Below are 14030 nucleotides of genomic sequence, written 5' to 3'. Positions count from 1 at the left end.
CATCATTTTTCTCTCTGAGTCAAAATTATCTTGTTGTCTTCTACTTAAGAAACCATTTTAGGTTTTCCTATATATTCTAGAATTATCAGATTGTATCTGAATCTCTCTCTCCTTTTAAATTCTGACTCTAAAAGGGCATTTGAATATCTTATGCTCTGTCAACTTATCAACAATACTAAGTATACTAAAATCCATACTAAATGAATAAAGTCATCAAAATACGAATTTTTCAACCATGTGCATTATTTTCTGTAATCATAAGGGAAAATATTCTGCTTTTTAGTGATAATGTGTGACTTTTTAAAATGAATAAATAATTTCCTTCACTATCATTTATTTAAATTATTTGGAATGAGTGGCTGTGTAATACAATCAGTTTTTGAATGATGTTTTTGTCTTTTCTGGATCATAGTGTTGCTCTAACGGTTCTCCCTGTCTCTGACCTCTACTTTCTCCTGCCCCATCCTCTAATCATTCCCCACGGTGAGGCAAAATGAATCCTCGAACAAGCTCCAATCAGGTTGCCCCCTTGCTCTGAAACATCCCATTATTCCCTACTGCTTATGAAATACAATTCAGAGCCCTTACTGTGGCATGCAGGAGCCTCCATGGTTGGACCTATTTTGATATCATAATCTTTCATTGAATGGCCTTTTCACTATTCCTCAAACACTCCTGGGTTTTGCCTTTGCTTTATTACTTCTGCAGCCAAGAAAATAACTCATTCTCACCTTTTCAGGCCAGCTCCAACCCATTTTAAGGCCTAATCCAAGTGTCATTTACTATATAAAGTCTTCTTTACATGCATTCACTTAATAGGCTTCACTGAGCATCACTGTGGCATAGTCTATTCTAGATGCTAAAAAAATGGCAGTGAGTAGAAAGATTAAAAAGCCTTGCCCTTAAGAATCTCACCCTTCCAAACCTTATCCTCCTTCCAGTCACAAGTAATTTTGGCATTCTCAAGGTGATCTGGTTATACTTCAATTATGCAAGTTACCATATTCACTTCATATGGAATTATAAGCAGCTAGACTGGAGGGGCCCTGTTTTGAAACTTCCTGCTTCTTACTGTGTGATCATTAGATCTTTTTATGGGAAGGGAGAATAATAACCATTCCATATACTGATGGTTTATCTATATATTAAACCCTTTTCTAACCCAAAGATTAGTACTGCAATAACCTTGTAATAAAGTGAATAATATATCTGTGATCCCTATTCTATAGAGTAGAAAAATAAGGCTCAAAGAGATTAAATGACTTGTAAAAAGTCTCACGTTTGCTAATGGGGGCGCCAGAAGTCTGGATCTTTCAAAGTCCGTTCATTAATTCTGTGTTGTGCTGTCTAGGTTAGCAAATAAGAATGGAAAAGAGGGAGAAGGGTCAATTTAATGAATCTGTAGCCACTCCCTTGCCTGCTGGTATTAAGCCAAGTGGAAGCTGTGCTCTGACAGGAATCAGGATTCGGTCTGTTTCCATCCCAGCATTCTTCTGGGCTCTCAGAAGCAAAGCATGGGCTACTTCACTAGCAGATCCATCTCCACCAACACAGACAACACTAGAAAAATATAAATTAAGCAAAGAAGGCAAAACTTCAATATGATTGGTAATAATTCATGAAATCTAGACTTCAAAATAGTTTACTAATTTGTAGTCTATGTGCATGACTGCTCACATGTACCTTCAAACATGTTAATATGTGTCAATGGGTAAGACACAAATGCTACACAGTTAAGTTTACTTCACAAATATAATAACTAGATAATTCCCCATAGACAAAATAGCTTTAAGTGTGTTAAGAGATATGAAAACATTTGAACATGTTAACTCATATCTGACCAGCGTTTTGCTCTGCTAACATCCAAAAGCATACCATTCTCATTTTTTGTTAATAATACTGTCATCTGCAATTCATTTAACTAACATCAGCTAAAGTCATAAAATCCTGCTAATTCTCAATAAAGCTCTGAAAAGAGAGATAGCAATAAAAATCATGTAGAATATGAAGCTTTAAGAAACTGCTAATTATCATTAGTATATGGATGTAGTAATTACAAGCCTGACCTGAATTTCATCTCCTTGATATTAGTGCTATATGGTACTTCTAGATTTAATAGTATTAGTCTTTGATCCTAGATAGTACTACTAGTATATTTTTTAAAACTTTATGTTAAGTAGACTATGGGAGTGGAATCCATGAAAGTAACACATAAGATACTAGAAATTCGTTTCATAATCATTTGTGTTCAAAGGATGCAAAATATTTTTATGTATCAAAATGTCGCCAATTTACCCAATGGAAAGTGGATTTTTGCCTCAGTGAAAGCACATGTCACAACTCAAGGGCTACAAGGGCCCAGCAGGAATGGAAGAGTAGGCTCAATCCAAAGGTGCAGCCTCTTCTTCACTGTGGCCCACTCACATCATGCGGCAGGCCTAATGGAACCAGATCTGGTTTTTCTAGAGAAGCCGGAGATTCTGATTTAAGGCTGCGCCTCCTAATTTGTAAATACTAGCACCTAGCATTCAATACATTTAAAAACATTGTATTTCAGATGAAATTGCCCATGGGCCACAGTCAGCAGTAGTTATTGGTTCTCTAAGTTTAGGAAGCTCTGGAGGGTGGCAACCGGAGGCTGCAAGTGTCTTTTCAGTCTGTTCCCACCATCTTCCTCTCAGCCATCTATTCCCTCTAGTCCCCACCTTCCGCATCCCACTAGCTCCACATAGCCTGGACAATCCAAGTCTACTCTGGTTAGAAGACTCAAGATATGATCCAGGTCATTTTTGATTAGGTGTGTTTTATTCTTATGTCTAAACTGATTCCAGAGATTCGCAATGCGACCACCTAGTCAGAGAAAAAGGATATTTACTAAGGACAAACTATATATCAGGTAATATGTTTACTAATTTCTATTATATCCTCAGAAGTCTGCAAAATAGGCAACAGACTCATCTTTATAAATGAAAAACCAAGCTTTTATTTGAAATTTACCTGATTTTGAAAATCTCTATGAGATTTCTAATCTATGAACTTAAATGTAACACTTGATCCCTGGCTGTCTAAATGTTGACATATGGGTGTGACCACAAAGACTATGTGAAGTCATACCCCAAAAAATCTAATTTAGCACCAAAGAACTCGACCCTTATATACATAGGACGTGAACACTTAATTCCTAGAATCTTGCATACAGTTATAGCATCAAGCATATGTTAACATATTACTAGAGTTATTAGAGGTGGCCTCCCTATGAGCATGTTCTGAAATATCTGAAATTTTGCCCTAATACATTCTGTGTTTAACACATTCTTGTTAAATCTTTTGAAACTAATACAAATGACAATTATAACAATAAAAAAATATTTAGTGAATAATTACTATATATATATATATATATATATATATATATATATATATATATTAGACATTTTCCTTAGCATTCTCCATGTATTAACTCATTTAAGTGGAAAAATAACTAAGCAATAGGTACTATTGCCCTCAATTTACAGATTAGGAAACTAAGACATAGAAAGATTAAGTAAACTTTTTCAAGATTGTACCACTAGTAAGTAAGAGAACAGGGATTTGAAATAAGACAATTTGGGCTTAGAAACTGAAATATTATTCAATATATTAGATACCTTTTGTATATATGAAACCTAATAAAAATAGTCTTATGAGAATTTTGTTATTTTGAAAAACAGTTTACCAGTAGAACCAATGTGAAATTAAGTGAGTTAGAAAATATATATTTATTTATGTTAACAACTATTCAGTCATTAAGATCATGTTCACATACAGTGACTCAACCTAGGAGGTAAGTTTTGTAAAACAAAAATAAAATTCTAAGCCCTCCAACTAATTGAATGGACCCTCCCCTCTTGGCCACAAAGATACCAAAGAAAATCTGAGAAACTAGTTCAGGTCATAACAGGAAGGGAGGTTGGATGTGCCTCCTTATACCCTCTTGTCTTTTGGAGTTTAGGTGCAACTGACCAGCACTGACATTAAGATGCAGATCATAGGCCAGGAATGGTGGCTCACGCATGTAAGCCCAGCACTTTGGGAGGCCAAGGAGGGCGGATCACCAGGTCAGAGTTCAAGATCATCCTGGCCAACACGGTGAAACCCCGTCTCTACTAAAGATACAAAAAATTGGCTGAGCATGGTGGTGCATGCCTGTAATCCCAGCTACTGAGGAGGCTGGGGCAGGAGAATCGCTTGAACCTGGGAGACAGAGGTTGCAGTGAGCCGAGATTGCACCACTGCACTCCAGCCTGGGTGACAGGGTGAGACTTCATCTCAAAAAAAAAAAAAAAAAAAAAAAAAAAAAAGTAGATCATAAGACTGACAAAACAGACTTTGTAGCAATAAGATCCCCAACTCCAACCTGACTCTGTTATTTATACCATTAAATAACAAATAGCAGGCCCTAGAGGAAATCAAAGCATTTTACCTCAAAATGTGTTTTGTTGACATATTTTGAAATGGCCCTGCAAAGCCATAATTTGCAGGAGAAATTTGCATTCTATAGAGAATCTCCTTCCCTTTCCAGGTCTTTTCCTGATCCATGAGAGATTTAACTAAGAGTTTGATACCTTTTAAGGTCTGATAAGAGATATTGACCATCTATTATCTCTGAAGCCTGATATCTGGAGGCTTCATCTATATAATAAGAACCTGTGATTCCACAACTCCGTTTATCTTTATTTTTATAATTTTTTATTTTATTTATTTATTTTGACATGGAGTCTCGCTCTGTTGCCCAGGCTGGAGAACAATGGTGTAATCTCAGCTCACTGCTACCTCTGCCTCCTGGGTTCAAGAGATCCTCCTGCTTCAGCCTCCTGAGTAGCTGAGACTACAGGCACATGCCATCACGCCCGGCTAATTTTCGTATTTTTAGTAGAGACAGAGTTTTGCCATGTTGGCCAGACTGATCTCAAACTCCTGACCTCCGGTGATCTCCCCTCTTCGACCTCCTAAAGTGCTAGGATTACAGGTGTGAGCGACTGCGCCCAGCCTACACCACCCTGTTTATCTTAACTCAAGAATTTCTTTCTGCTGACTTCTAATCTTTCAGCAAAGCTTATCAACCAACTGACAATCAGAAAATCATTGAATTCACCTGGGAGCTGCCCTTCACCATCAGCTCCATGATGTCCGCCTCTCTGGGTCAAACCAATGTATACCACCCTATATTTATCGATTTATGTCTTTGGCTATAACTTCTGTATCCCTAAAATGTATAAAACCAAGTTGTAACCCAACTACTGTGGGCACACGTTCTCAGGACCCCCTGGGGCTGTCATAGGCCATGGTCACTCATATTTGACTGAAAATAAACCTCTTTAAATATTTTACAGTTTGGCTTTTTTCATCAACAGCTTCTTACAAAAATACCACAAGAGTCTAAATACTACAAGAAAGGCAAAAAGCAAAATATTCAATCATTTATAGTGAGTTAATCACACTTGTGCCACTCTAAAACCTAAACCTTTGAGTAACTCATTCTTTGCATGTGACAAATCTTGTTTTTACATGTGACAAATCTTGTTTTTAAAATAAGTAAACTCCTTGCCATGGACTCCAAACAGAATGAGTCTGTCTAGAAAAGAAACACTGAGTGATACTATATCCATTTTTAAAGAGTGATAAAGATTTTTTTAATGAATGTTTTTATACTTATCTATGAACCCATCATTTATGAAATGTTCAATATATTATTGTAGTTTTGATTCAGTTTTTTCTTTCCAGAAAAGGGTTTCTTTGTTTTTGTTTTTTACCTTACTAAGTAATACAGATAAGTTCAATCTGATAAAATGTCAATATAATTCAAATAATGTCTAGATCATTATGGGTCTAATTAATGGTGAAATGAACAAGAGAAAAATAACTCAACAATTTTTTTAAAAATTGTGAAACAAATAATAGCAAGGAATTCATATTCTTACAATTGCATAAAATCTACAGATTTTTAAAACTATACTCACACTTACAAATGCAAGTATTACTGCTTCAAGTCTATGTAGCTGGTATTCTTTTATTTTCCTTCATAAAACTTCCTACTCATGCCTGGTAAAATAGGGAGCGATATAGAATCTTAAGCTCTTACAAGGTTTAAAGGTGGATCTGAGAGGTTTCCTAGGACACACTGCAGTGGAGAACCAGCTGTGGTAAGTGCTGATACACTGTTCTGTTGGGTTTAGAAATGTCACAAGATGTCTCATAGAAACATATGGAACGCATTAAAAAAAATAAAACTCCAAAATCTTAGCAAATAGCATTTCTTAAACATTACTTACCAAATCGTTTTGCTTTACTAAATACTATATATAGAATCTTTCTTGGCTCTTAACTTTCTCAGCCTGTATCTAGAAACCAAACTGCTAGGTGATTTCCTAATCACTCCCTATGAATAGCTCCACTAGTGTGAGCTGGAGGTACTTTAGGCTAAAGTTCTTAAAGAAATGTGAGTCTGTCTCTCATCAAAATGTCATAGCATTTTGGGGTTAACCTTCTCTCATCTCTGTACCTCTTCTATAAATTTCCCCCAAAATTTTCCTTTAGCCACTCTTTAGAACAGGTTCAGGAACAGAAAACTCACCAATGTAGAATATTCTCTTTTCAAACAATTTTACTTGCAAGAGAATTGTTCCTTTGAAGTACCTGAAGAAACTGTTTCTATTATTCTCCTCATATATCTCTCTATGTAATTCTAAGTACAGTGACTTAAAATTGCCATTTTATCAAGACAATTACTCCAACTACCATATCAGCTTCTACTGGGAAAACTGAACCCACAAAAATAAATAAGCTATTTAAAGTGGTCCCCAACCTTTTTGGCACCAAGGACCTTTTTTTGTGGGAAGATAGTTTTTCCATGGACTGAGGGGTGGGGTGGGAGAGGGATGGTTTCAGGATGAAACTATTTCACCTCAGATCACCAAGCATTAGATTCTCATCAAAAGCATGCAACCTACATCCCTCGCATTCCCAGTTATATCCCTTGCATGCCCATTTCACAATAGGGCTCACACTCCTACGAGAATCCAATGCTCCTGCTGACCTGACAGGAGGTGGAGCTCAGGTGGAAATGGTCCCTCTTCTGCCATTCCTCCTGCTGTGCCTCCCAGTTCCTAAAAGGCCACTGCCTGATATTGGTCTGCAGCCTGGGAGTTGGGGACCCCTGATCTAAAGAATCTTAAAACACAGAAGATGACTTTCAGTAGAAATTTTAAATTATTGTAAGTCTGAAATAAATCAGCATGCCCTAGAGTTTAGAAACACTTACATAATTCAAATAATGGTTAGGCCAAACTATTTGGTTTGTAAGATGTAAGCAATAACTGAAAAATCTATGTATCTTTTAGCTCTACACTGAAAAATAACAACACTTGCCATGAAAAATAAATAAGGATTAAATATGTTCAGGTAAAGTGAAAAATATTACTATACTACACTTCAGCAATAGTCTTTCTTCATTCTGAAAAGTTATTTTCATCCCTTTAGCCAGTACAAATACCAGTAAAACATATTGATAGATACTGCATTCAGCAGAACATTTTGTAATGCTGCTGTGTAAGACCAAGTTTAATATCTGTGATATCTTTATTCTCATTCTTGATCTAATCAAGTTTGGAAGCAGGGACTCATTTGTAATGCTGCTACCTTCATGTACTCATGAGGCCTAGGGAGGGACTATGCAGCATATTCAAATAGGTAGTTGGTGGGCATGATTCCCCCAAGGACTTTTCTTAAATTGTATACTTGTAAGACAATGTTCTAAATGAAGCCTATTAATGTTTTTGTTTACCTCTAAGTATAAAGTTCTGAAGTAATCTCTTACCCCATATTTTTCATTCCCAATGCTTATATAGTATTGCTATCTAGATTTACTTCCCTCAATTAGATTCCTTTTGGAAAAATCATGTTTTACTGCATTTTCTTTCTCAACAGCTATTGTTTTCTCCTTATCCAAAAAATAAATAAATAAGCATTTCTGAAAAACAGCCCTGCCAATACTCGATTTTGATTGCATCACTTCCCTCCCCAACACATTCAAATCATTCTTTGGGAAAGTTAATGCCGTTCACTTTGGTGAAAGGCCAGATCTAACTCCCTTTCCTGACCTTATGGGTCTTTGCCCCTGCCCGCTGCCCATCACCATGTAACACAAATAATTCACACACTTGTCAATTTTTTAAATTCTCAAATATCTACTCATGTAAAAAAAATCTTCCCTAAAAGAATATAATACGTTTTAGTCTTACACACCAATCCAATACTTTAGCAAATTGGTTCACCTAATTTTAAAAAATCACAATTGTATCTCTTGCCTTGGTTCTAATGTTTGCATGCCAGTGAACAATCTCTGTACACTTCAATGTATTGCAAACAATGGTTTCCAATGCCCATTGTGAATAACATACCTATATTGTAGTCACTACATTATGAAATAATTAAAATTATTTCTTATCCTTTCTGAAAATAATGTATTTATTTACTTGTATTTATAAAATATCTTCCTTCAATCTATCACAAATTAACCAATGGGTAGCTATTAAACCTATCAACTAATTTGTAAAAGAGGATCATCATATAGTTATGCCATGTGACCATTATAACATCTTCCATCAGTACTTTTCTAGATACATGGTAAAAGCCAATAATTAGAGATGCAAATGGATCCACATTAATAAGTATAGGGTAGTACACTGTCATTTCCCAGTATTTATAATTAGATTCCTCTCTTTGCTTTCCTATGCTAGATCCTGAGAGATGGCATATTGTTATCATTAATTATTATTACATAGATATGAACAAGATAGAGCCAGAGTACATACACTACAAATATTTTTAAATGTTAGTTCCAAATATGTGGCTAAAACTACTGAAGGCATTTAATACATAAATGACATGATATATATTAATAATATAACCTACCCATCAAATCCCTGGAGTTCACATTCCTTAAGCAGTGACAGAGCGTGCCCTTCATATTCCATTACTATTAAAAAAAAACACACACACACATAGACAAAGTGAAAGTTTTAAACAATGATCTACACTTTGTAACTTGTTCTGGCAAAATAATATGATAAACATATGGTCAAGTCATAAAACAACATTTATTCTTGAATATTTATATTTTAATCATGGGCAAGAGGACGAAGTGTTAGTGACCTGATGTGTTTTATAGCTTTATGTAAAAGAAGGTCATATATTTGTTTCAACTACATAAGTCATTTGGGAATATCCCACGCATAGTGGTTACAGACTTTATCCTGGTGCCTGTTTAGTATTCTCTAAATAAGACACATGTCCCTTAAATCAGAGGCTTAGGAGGAGCAGTATTTTGAAAATAAAGCATATTAGCTGGCATCGAACAGTCAATGTTAAATCGGTTTGGCAACCTTACATGAATAAATTAGTCGAAATGTTAGTGTAAGATTTACAAACCAGAAGAATGTGTACTGGAACTGTTAGACTAAAAAGAGGAAGAGTTGGATGTGAAAATACAAAGTAAAGCCAACACCAATTATAAGAGACCCAGACCCAAGAAGGAGGGTGGCACACTGGCCCACCAGAGCTCAGACCCTCCAAGGAAATGAATCTGTCACTCCATATCTCTGTCTCCACAGTCACTGATGCCCTATGCAGTGTTGTAAATGCCAGTGAAGACAGGATAAACGGGCACACTGCAGATGGCACCAAGCATCACAACCACATTTAGCATTTTCCAGGGCAGCTCTGCCAGAAGAGACAGCCCAGCTGTATCCACCCATCAAAGATTTCCGCTGACTGACATGACACTGCAGATGGATTTTTTGTGTAAGAATGTGTGTCATTATATGCAAGATTACATTAATCTTTCATGCCTGTCTGTCCCTGGTGCCAGCATGGTTCAAGCTTTTCCTACAATGTTTTTAGATATTGTTAAAAATTATTAGTCTTGGTGTCTCAAAGAATCATTCTGTATCCAGCAGTGTTACATTGTAATTCTCCCATAGCTTATGCAAAATGCCATTAACACTCACATGAATAAAGCCTCTCTATATTAAATTCTAATCAGAAGAAAGCCATAAAACTACATTAAAATATTAATATTAATAAAGGTGAAAGGTTATCATAGAAGATGTGTGCTGATCATTCATTTATAACTACAGCAAGTAGTTACAACCTTAAAATGCAAAATAAAACATCTCACATATACACATTAAAAATAATTAAGAATATTATGAAAAAATATTTATGCTAAGAATCAGTTTACCAAGCCTTACTTTTATACCAAAGCTTACACTGGTAAAGTTTTCCAAATCCAATAATGAGCTTTAAAACTATGTTATTATTAAATGCTATTTTTACTTTTTTAAATTTGTAATAGTGTTTTGATATTGTGGATGGAATTTGATTATACACTAATGCAACCTGTCTGAAAACAGCAATGTTTTAAGTAACATTGTAAAAGTTCAATAAAATCAAAGATCTGGAACAGAGAAACAAAATGAAAAGCACCTGACTATCCACATTTACAAACTATATTAGCAAAATGAACAAAATGAATAGTCTTTGGCCTCAGGAATTTGCATTCTGGAGACAGACAATATGCTAATTAAATAATGAATTGTAATATGAAGTAATAGGTGGTTATAAAAAACAATGTTAGGCAAAAGGATAAAGAGTGATCTGGATTACTATTTAGATACAGTAGAAAAGACCAAATATGTATTTAGACAGGCTATTGTGGGCCCTGGAATCCGTGACAGCCAGATTCAAATCATCCCCCTCCAAACAAACATAAAGAGAGGATTGCTAGACAAATGTAATTTCAAAAAATGTAACCTAGCCTCTTCTTCAATCTATTTGCCTTTTCCTATGAGACTGCCAACCTGTGCTCTTTCTAAATAGGAGATGAGAAGTCTTCACAGTTTACAGGTTTTTGAACACAGTTCTCACTGCTGGGAACGTCCCCCTCCCCTTTTCGGTGCAAATGCAACTTCAGGAACACAAGAGAAAGTCTTAAGGTTGATACTGAATGTTGATGAGAAAATCAGCTGAAATAAAATCAGGTGAGATTTGATTTGGACATAAACATTTCTTGGTTTGGCAATAAAATTCTAGCGTGGGATATGATACTGAAATGTCATTTCCTGTCCTGTAGGTACTTCAAACTTAGTAAGCTCAAAAGAGAATCCATTATGTGAACCTTCAAATATATTATCTCTCAAATATATTGTTCTTTTTGTGTTCCATCATCTACTCCAAGACAGGAAAATGACTTCTTTCTAGATTGTCCCTTTCCTCCACTCTCTAGAACCACTCCATGGCCAAGGACAGTTGTTTCTGTCTTTAAATCATGCCACAGCATTCCTCCATTTCTCCCAGCTAATTCCCTAGATCTGATCACTAAATATCTTTCATGTGTAGACAAGTTAAGTATCTGTAACCAGAAAATCTAAAATCCAAAACGTTTTAACATCTAAAACTGACATGACGTTCAAAGTAAAGGCTCATTGGAGCATTTTCAATTTCAGATTTTCAAATTAGGGATGCTGAACTGGTTAAGTATAATGCAAATACTCCAAAAGCTAAAAACATCCTAAATCTGAAACAGTTCTGGTCCCAAGCCTTTCAGATAAGAGATACTCCACCTGTACTACAATAGCCTTTTATCCTATCTCCCTCAAACCTCTCCCCAACTCTAGCCAGAATAATCATTTTCAGACACATATTTAATCATATCACTTTTCTGTATATACTCCATTAATGAGTCTTCATTGTCCCCAGGTATAAAGTTCCAACTTCCTAACTCACATCTGAATGTTGGGAACAGGATTGGCCATATACACCCACAATTATTTAAGAGGTAATACAAAGAATCTTTTACACAGAACTATCTTTCTCTCTAGCTGGATATAATGCATGAACATTTACTTTTCAGATTTTTTATTAAAACGCAGGTAAAATTGGAAAGAGTGATGCCTCAGACTACTGGAATCTTTGTAACACAGTTTCATTAGATGGCCTAGCTTTCTGCTGGGTGAGATTTAGAATGGCAAGAGGCATTTCCAAGAAATGGAAAACTTCAAGTAGAGCCAAAAGCAACCAGAGAAACACTACAAAGAGACTTGTTAACAGTCATGTTAGAAGCGTGATTTTAGGAGAAAGAAGAGGAAAATGATAACAAACACCACTTTCTTGAAACCTCTGCCCAGGAGGTAAAATTATCTGGTGACTAGGCACTCCCAAGAGCCCTGAGTTGGCAGAGATCAAGGTTTCCTTCAGATAAATGTCTTTGACTATGATAATGATAATGACCATGATAAGGTCTAGCAGCTCTGTCAATGCAAAAAAGTAACTGAAGGCGATGGAAGTACCTATCATGAACAAGAGATGAGGGACAGACAGGGTATCTGTCTTCAAATATCTCAATGACTCTTATACAATAGATGGGGCACATTGATTTCATATTACCACAAAAGATAACATTAACTCTAGTAGACAAAAATTACAAAGAGGCAAATGTCAGCTCACAAGTTCTCACTTTGTACAGTTTATGCCTAGCATGAAGGTACTTGGCCAACAGGAATGATGAATTTGCAATCTAACAAATGACCTTAGGCTGAATCTAGTGACCTTGCGCTGAATATTTTTGAAATATGAATATTTTGAAAGTATGGAATACTTTCATACTATGCATACTATATGCATACTAAATGCATTATGCATTCTAAAATGGTTTTATAAGCAAAGGATGAATGAGCCTGGAAGAAAGTGCATCTTTTTGTAAGTTAGCACAGAGGAAGTGCCTTTTCTAATCCACCCAAAGGTACAGTAACTCTGAACATTCATAAAAGACGAGTTAATGGGTGCAGCATACCAACATGGCACATGTATACATATGTAACAAACCAGTATGTTGTGCACATGTACCCTAGAACATAAAGTATAATAAAAAAAGAGAATGTCAAACAGTATTGTCCAGTAACAACATACTCTGCTTCTAGTGTAGGTGGCCAAGCCAAAGTTGAGTGCCACTCATCTGTGCTCCACTCACAAGGAAAAAATTGAACCATATGGCCTCAAAAGTTCTTTTCAGTCTGATTTCTCTGCTGCCTTAACTTTTTCACTCTATTGTTCTATGCATTATCCTATGGATCTCTGATCCTCAAAATATCTCTCACACCTTTAATGGTACAATCTCTAAAACCTGCTTTGTTTTAGAAGCAAGAGAAATGACATCATATGCGAGCATGGGCTTATAGTTCATACTCTTCCTTGGTTTGTGTATGAATAGGTAATTAGGAAAACATAATTATTCCCAGGTTCTCCTAGAAGTTTTTCTGATGCCATTAGATAAGATACTACATTGGTGGTTGTAGCAGAGCGGGGATGCAACTTTAGCACAAATATTTCAAAACATGCTGATCTATATTCAGAAGTAGTTATGATTTTGGCACAACCCAAGCTGAAAGAAGTATATTTTTATTAATGTGGTAAGATCCATTTTTAAAATAAATTTATGAAAAAATTACAGTACCTTATTGTGTATATATCTAGCTGTAATTGTTCATATTATACTTCATATTTATATTATAGCACTATCATAAATATAGTACTATTTCCTAATGAACTCATCATATAGGGTTTATTTTGTAATTCCAATTCCATTTGGATTCACCCATGCACACAAGGATACATTACAACAATGTTCCACTGGACATGCAGAAGATATGTCCTCTTTCTGCTTTACTCTTCCATATGCTTTTTCTTTCAAATAAAATACAAATTCAATCTTACTATGACATAATTTTTGAAACTGAAACAGTATTATGACCATCTTTCTGTAGTATAATATACAAAGTTTCAAAAATATTATTTCAACCACAAAAATAACACTGTAAGATAGGCAGAAAGACTAAAACTTTTCAAATATTCACAGGTCTATTCAAGAAATATTTTTTCATAAATATTGAGCCAATATGCATACTAAAATGGTTTTATAAGTGAAGGATGTAATT

General features: G+C 35.4%; 1 protein-coding gene across 1 annotated transcript in view; it reads right to left on the bottom strand.

Moving 5' to 3' along the window:
- CERKL (ceramide kinase like) overlaps nucleotides 1-14030 on the bottom strand; it is a 123415-nt gene that overhangs the window by 15539 nt on the left and 93846 nt on the right. Inside the window, exons 4-5 of the mRNA XM_030916114.1 lie at nucleotides 8953-9016; nucleotides 1418-1560 (exon numbers count right to left, since the gene is read on the bottom strand). Of these exons, the coding sequence (XP_030771974.1) occupies nucleotides 1418-1560; nucleotides 8953-9016 (207 nt within the window). The remainder of the gene's footprint in view (nucleotides 1-1417; nucleotides 1561-8952; nucleotides 9017-14030) is intronic.

This window comes from Rhinopithecus roxellana, chromosome 14 (assembly GCF_007565055.1).
Source record: "Rhinopithecus roxellana isolate Shanxi Qingling chromosome 14, ASM756505v1, whole genome shotgun sequence".
NCBI classification, from domain to species: Eukaryota; Metazoa; Chordata; class Mammalia; order Primates; family Cercopithecidae; genus Rhinopithecus; species Rhinopithecus roxellana.
This window is presented reverse-complemented; position numbering and strand designations above follow the sequence as displayed.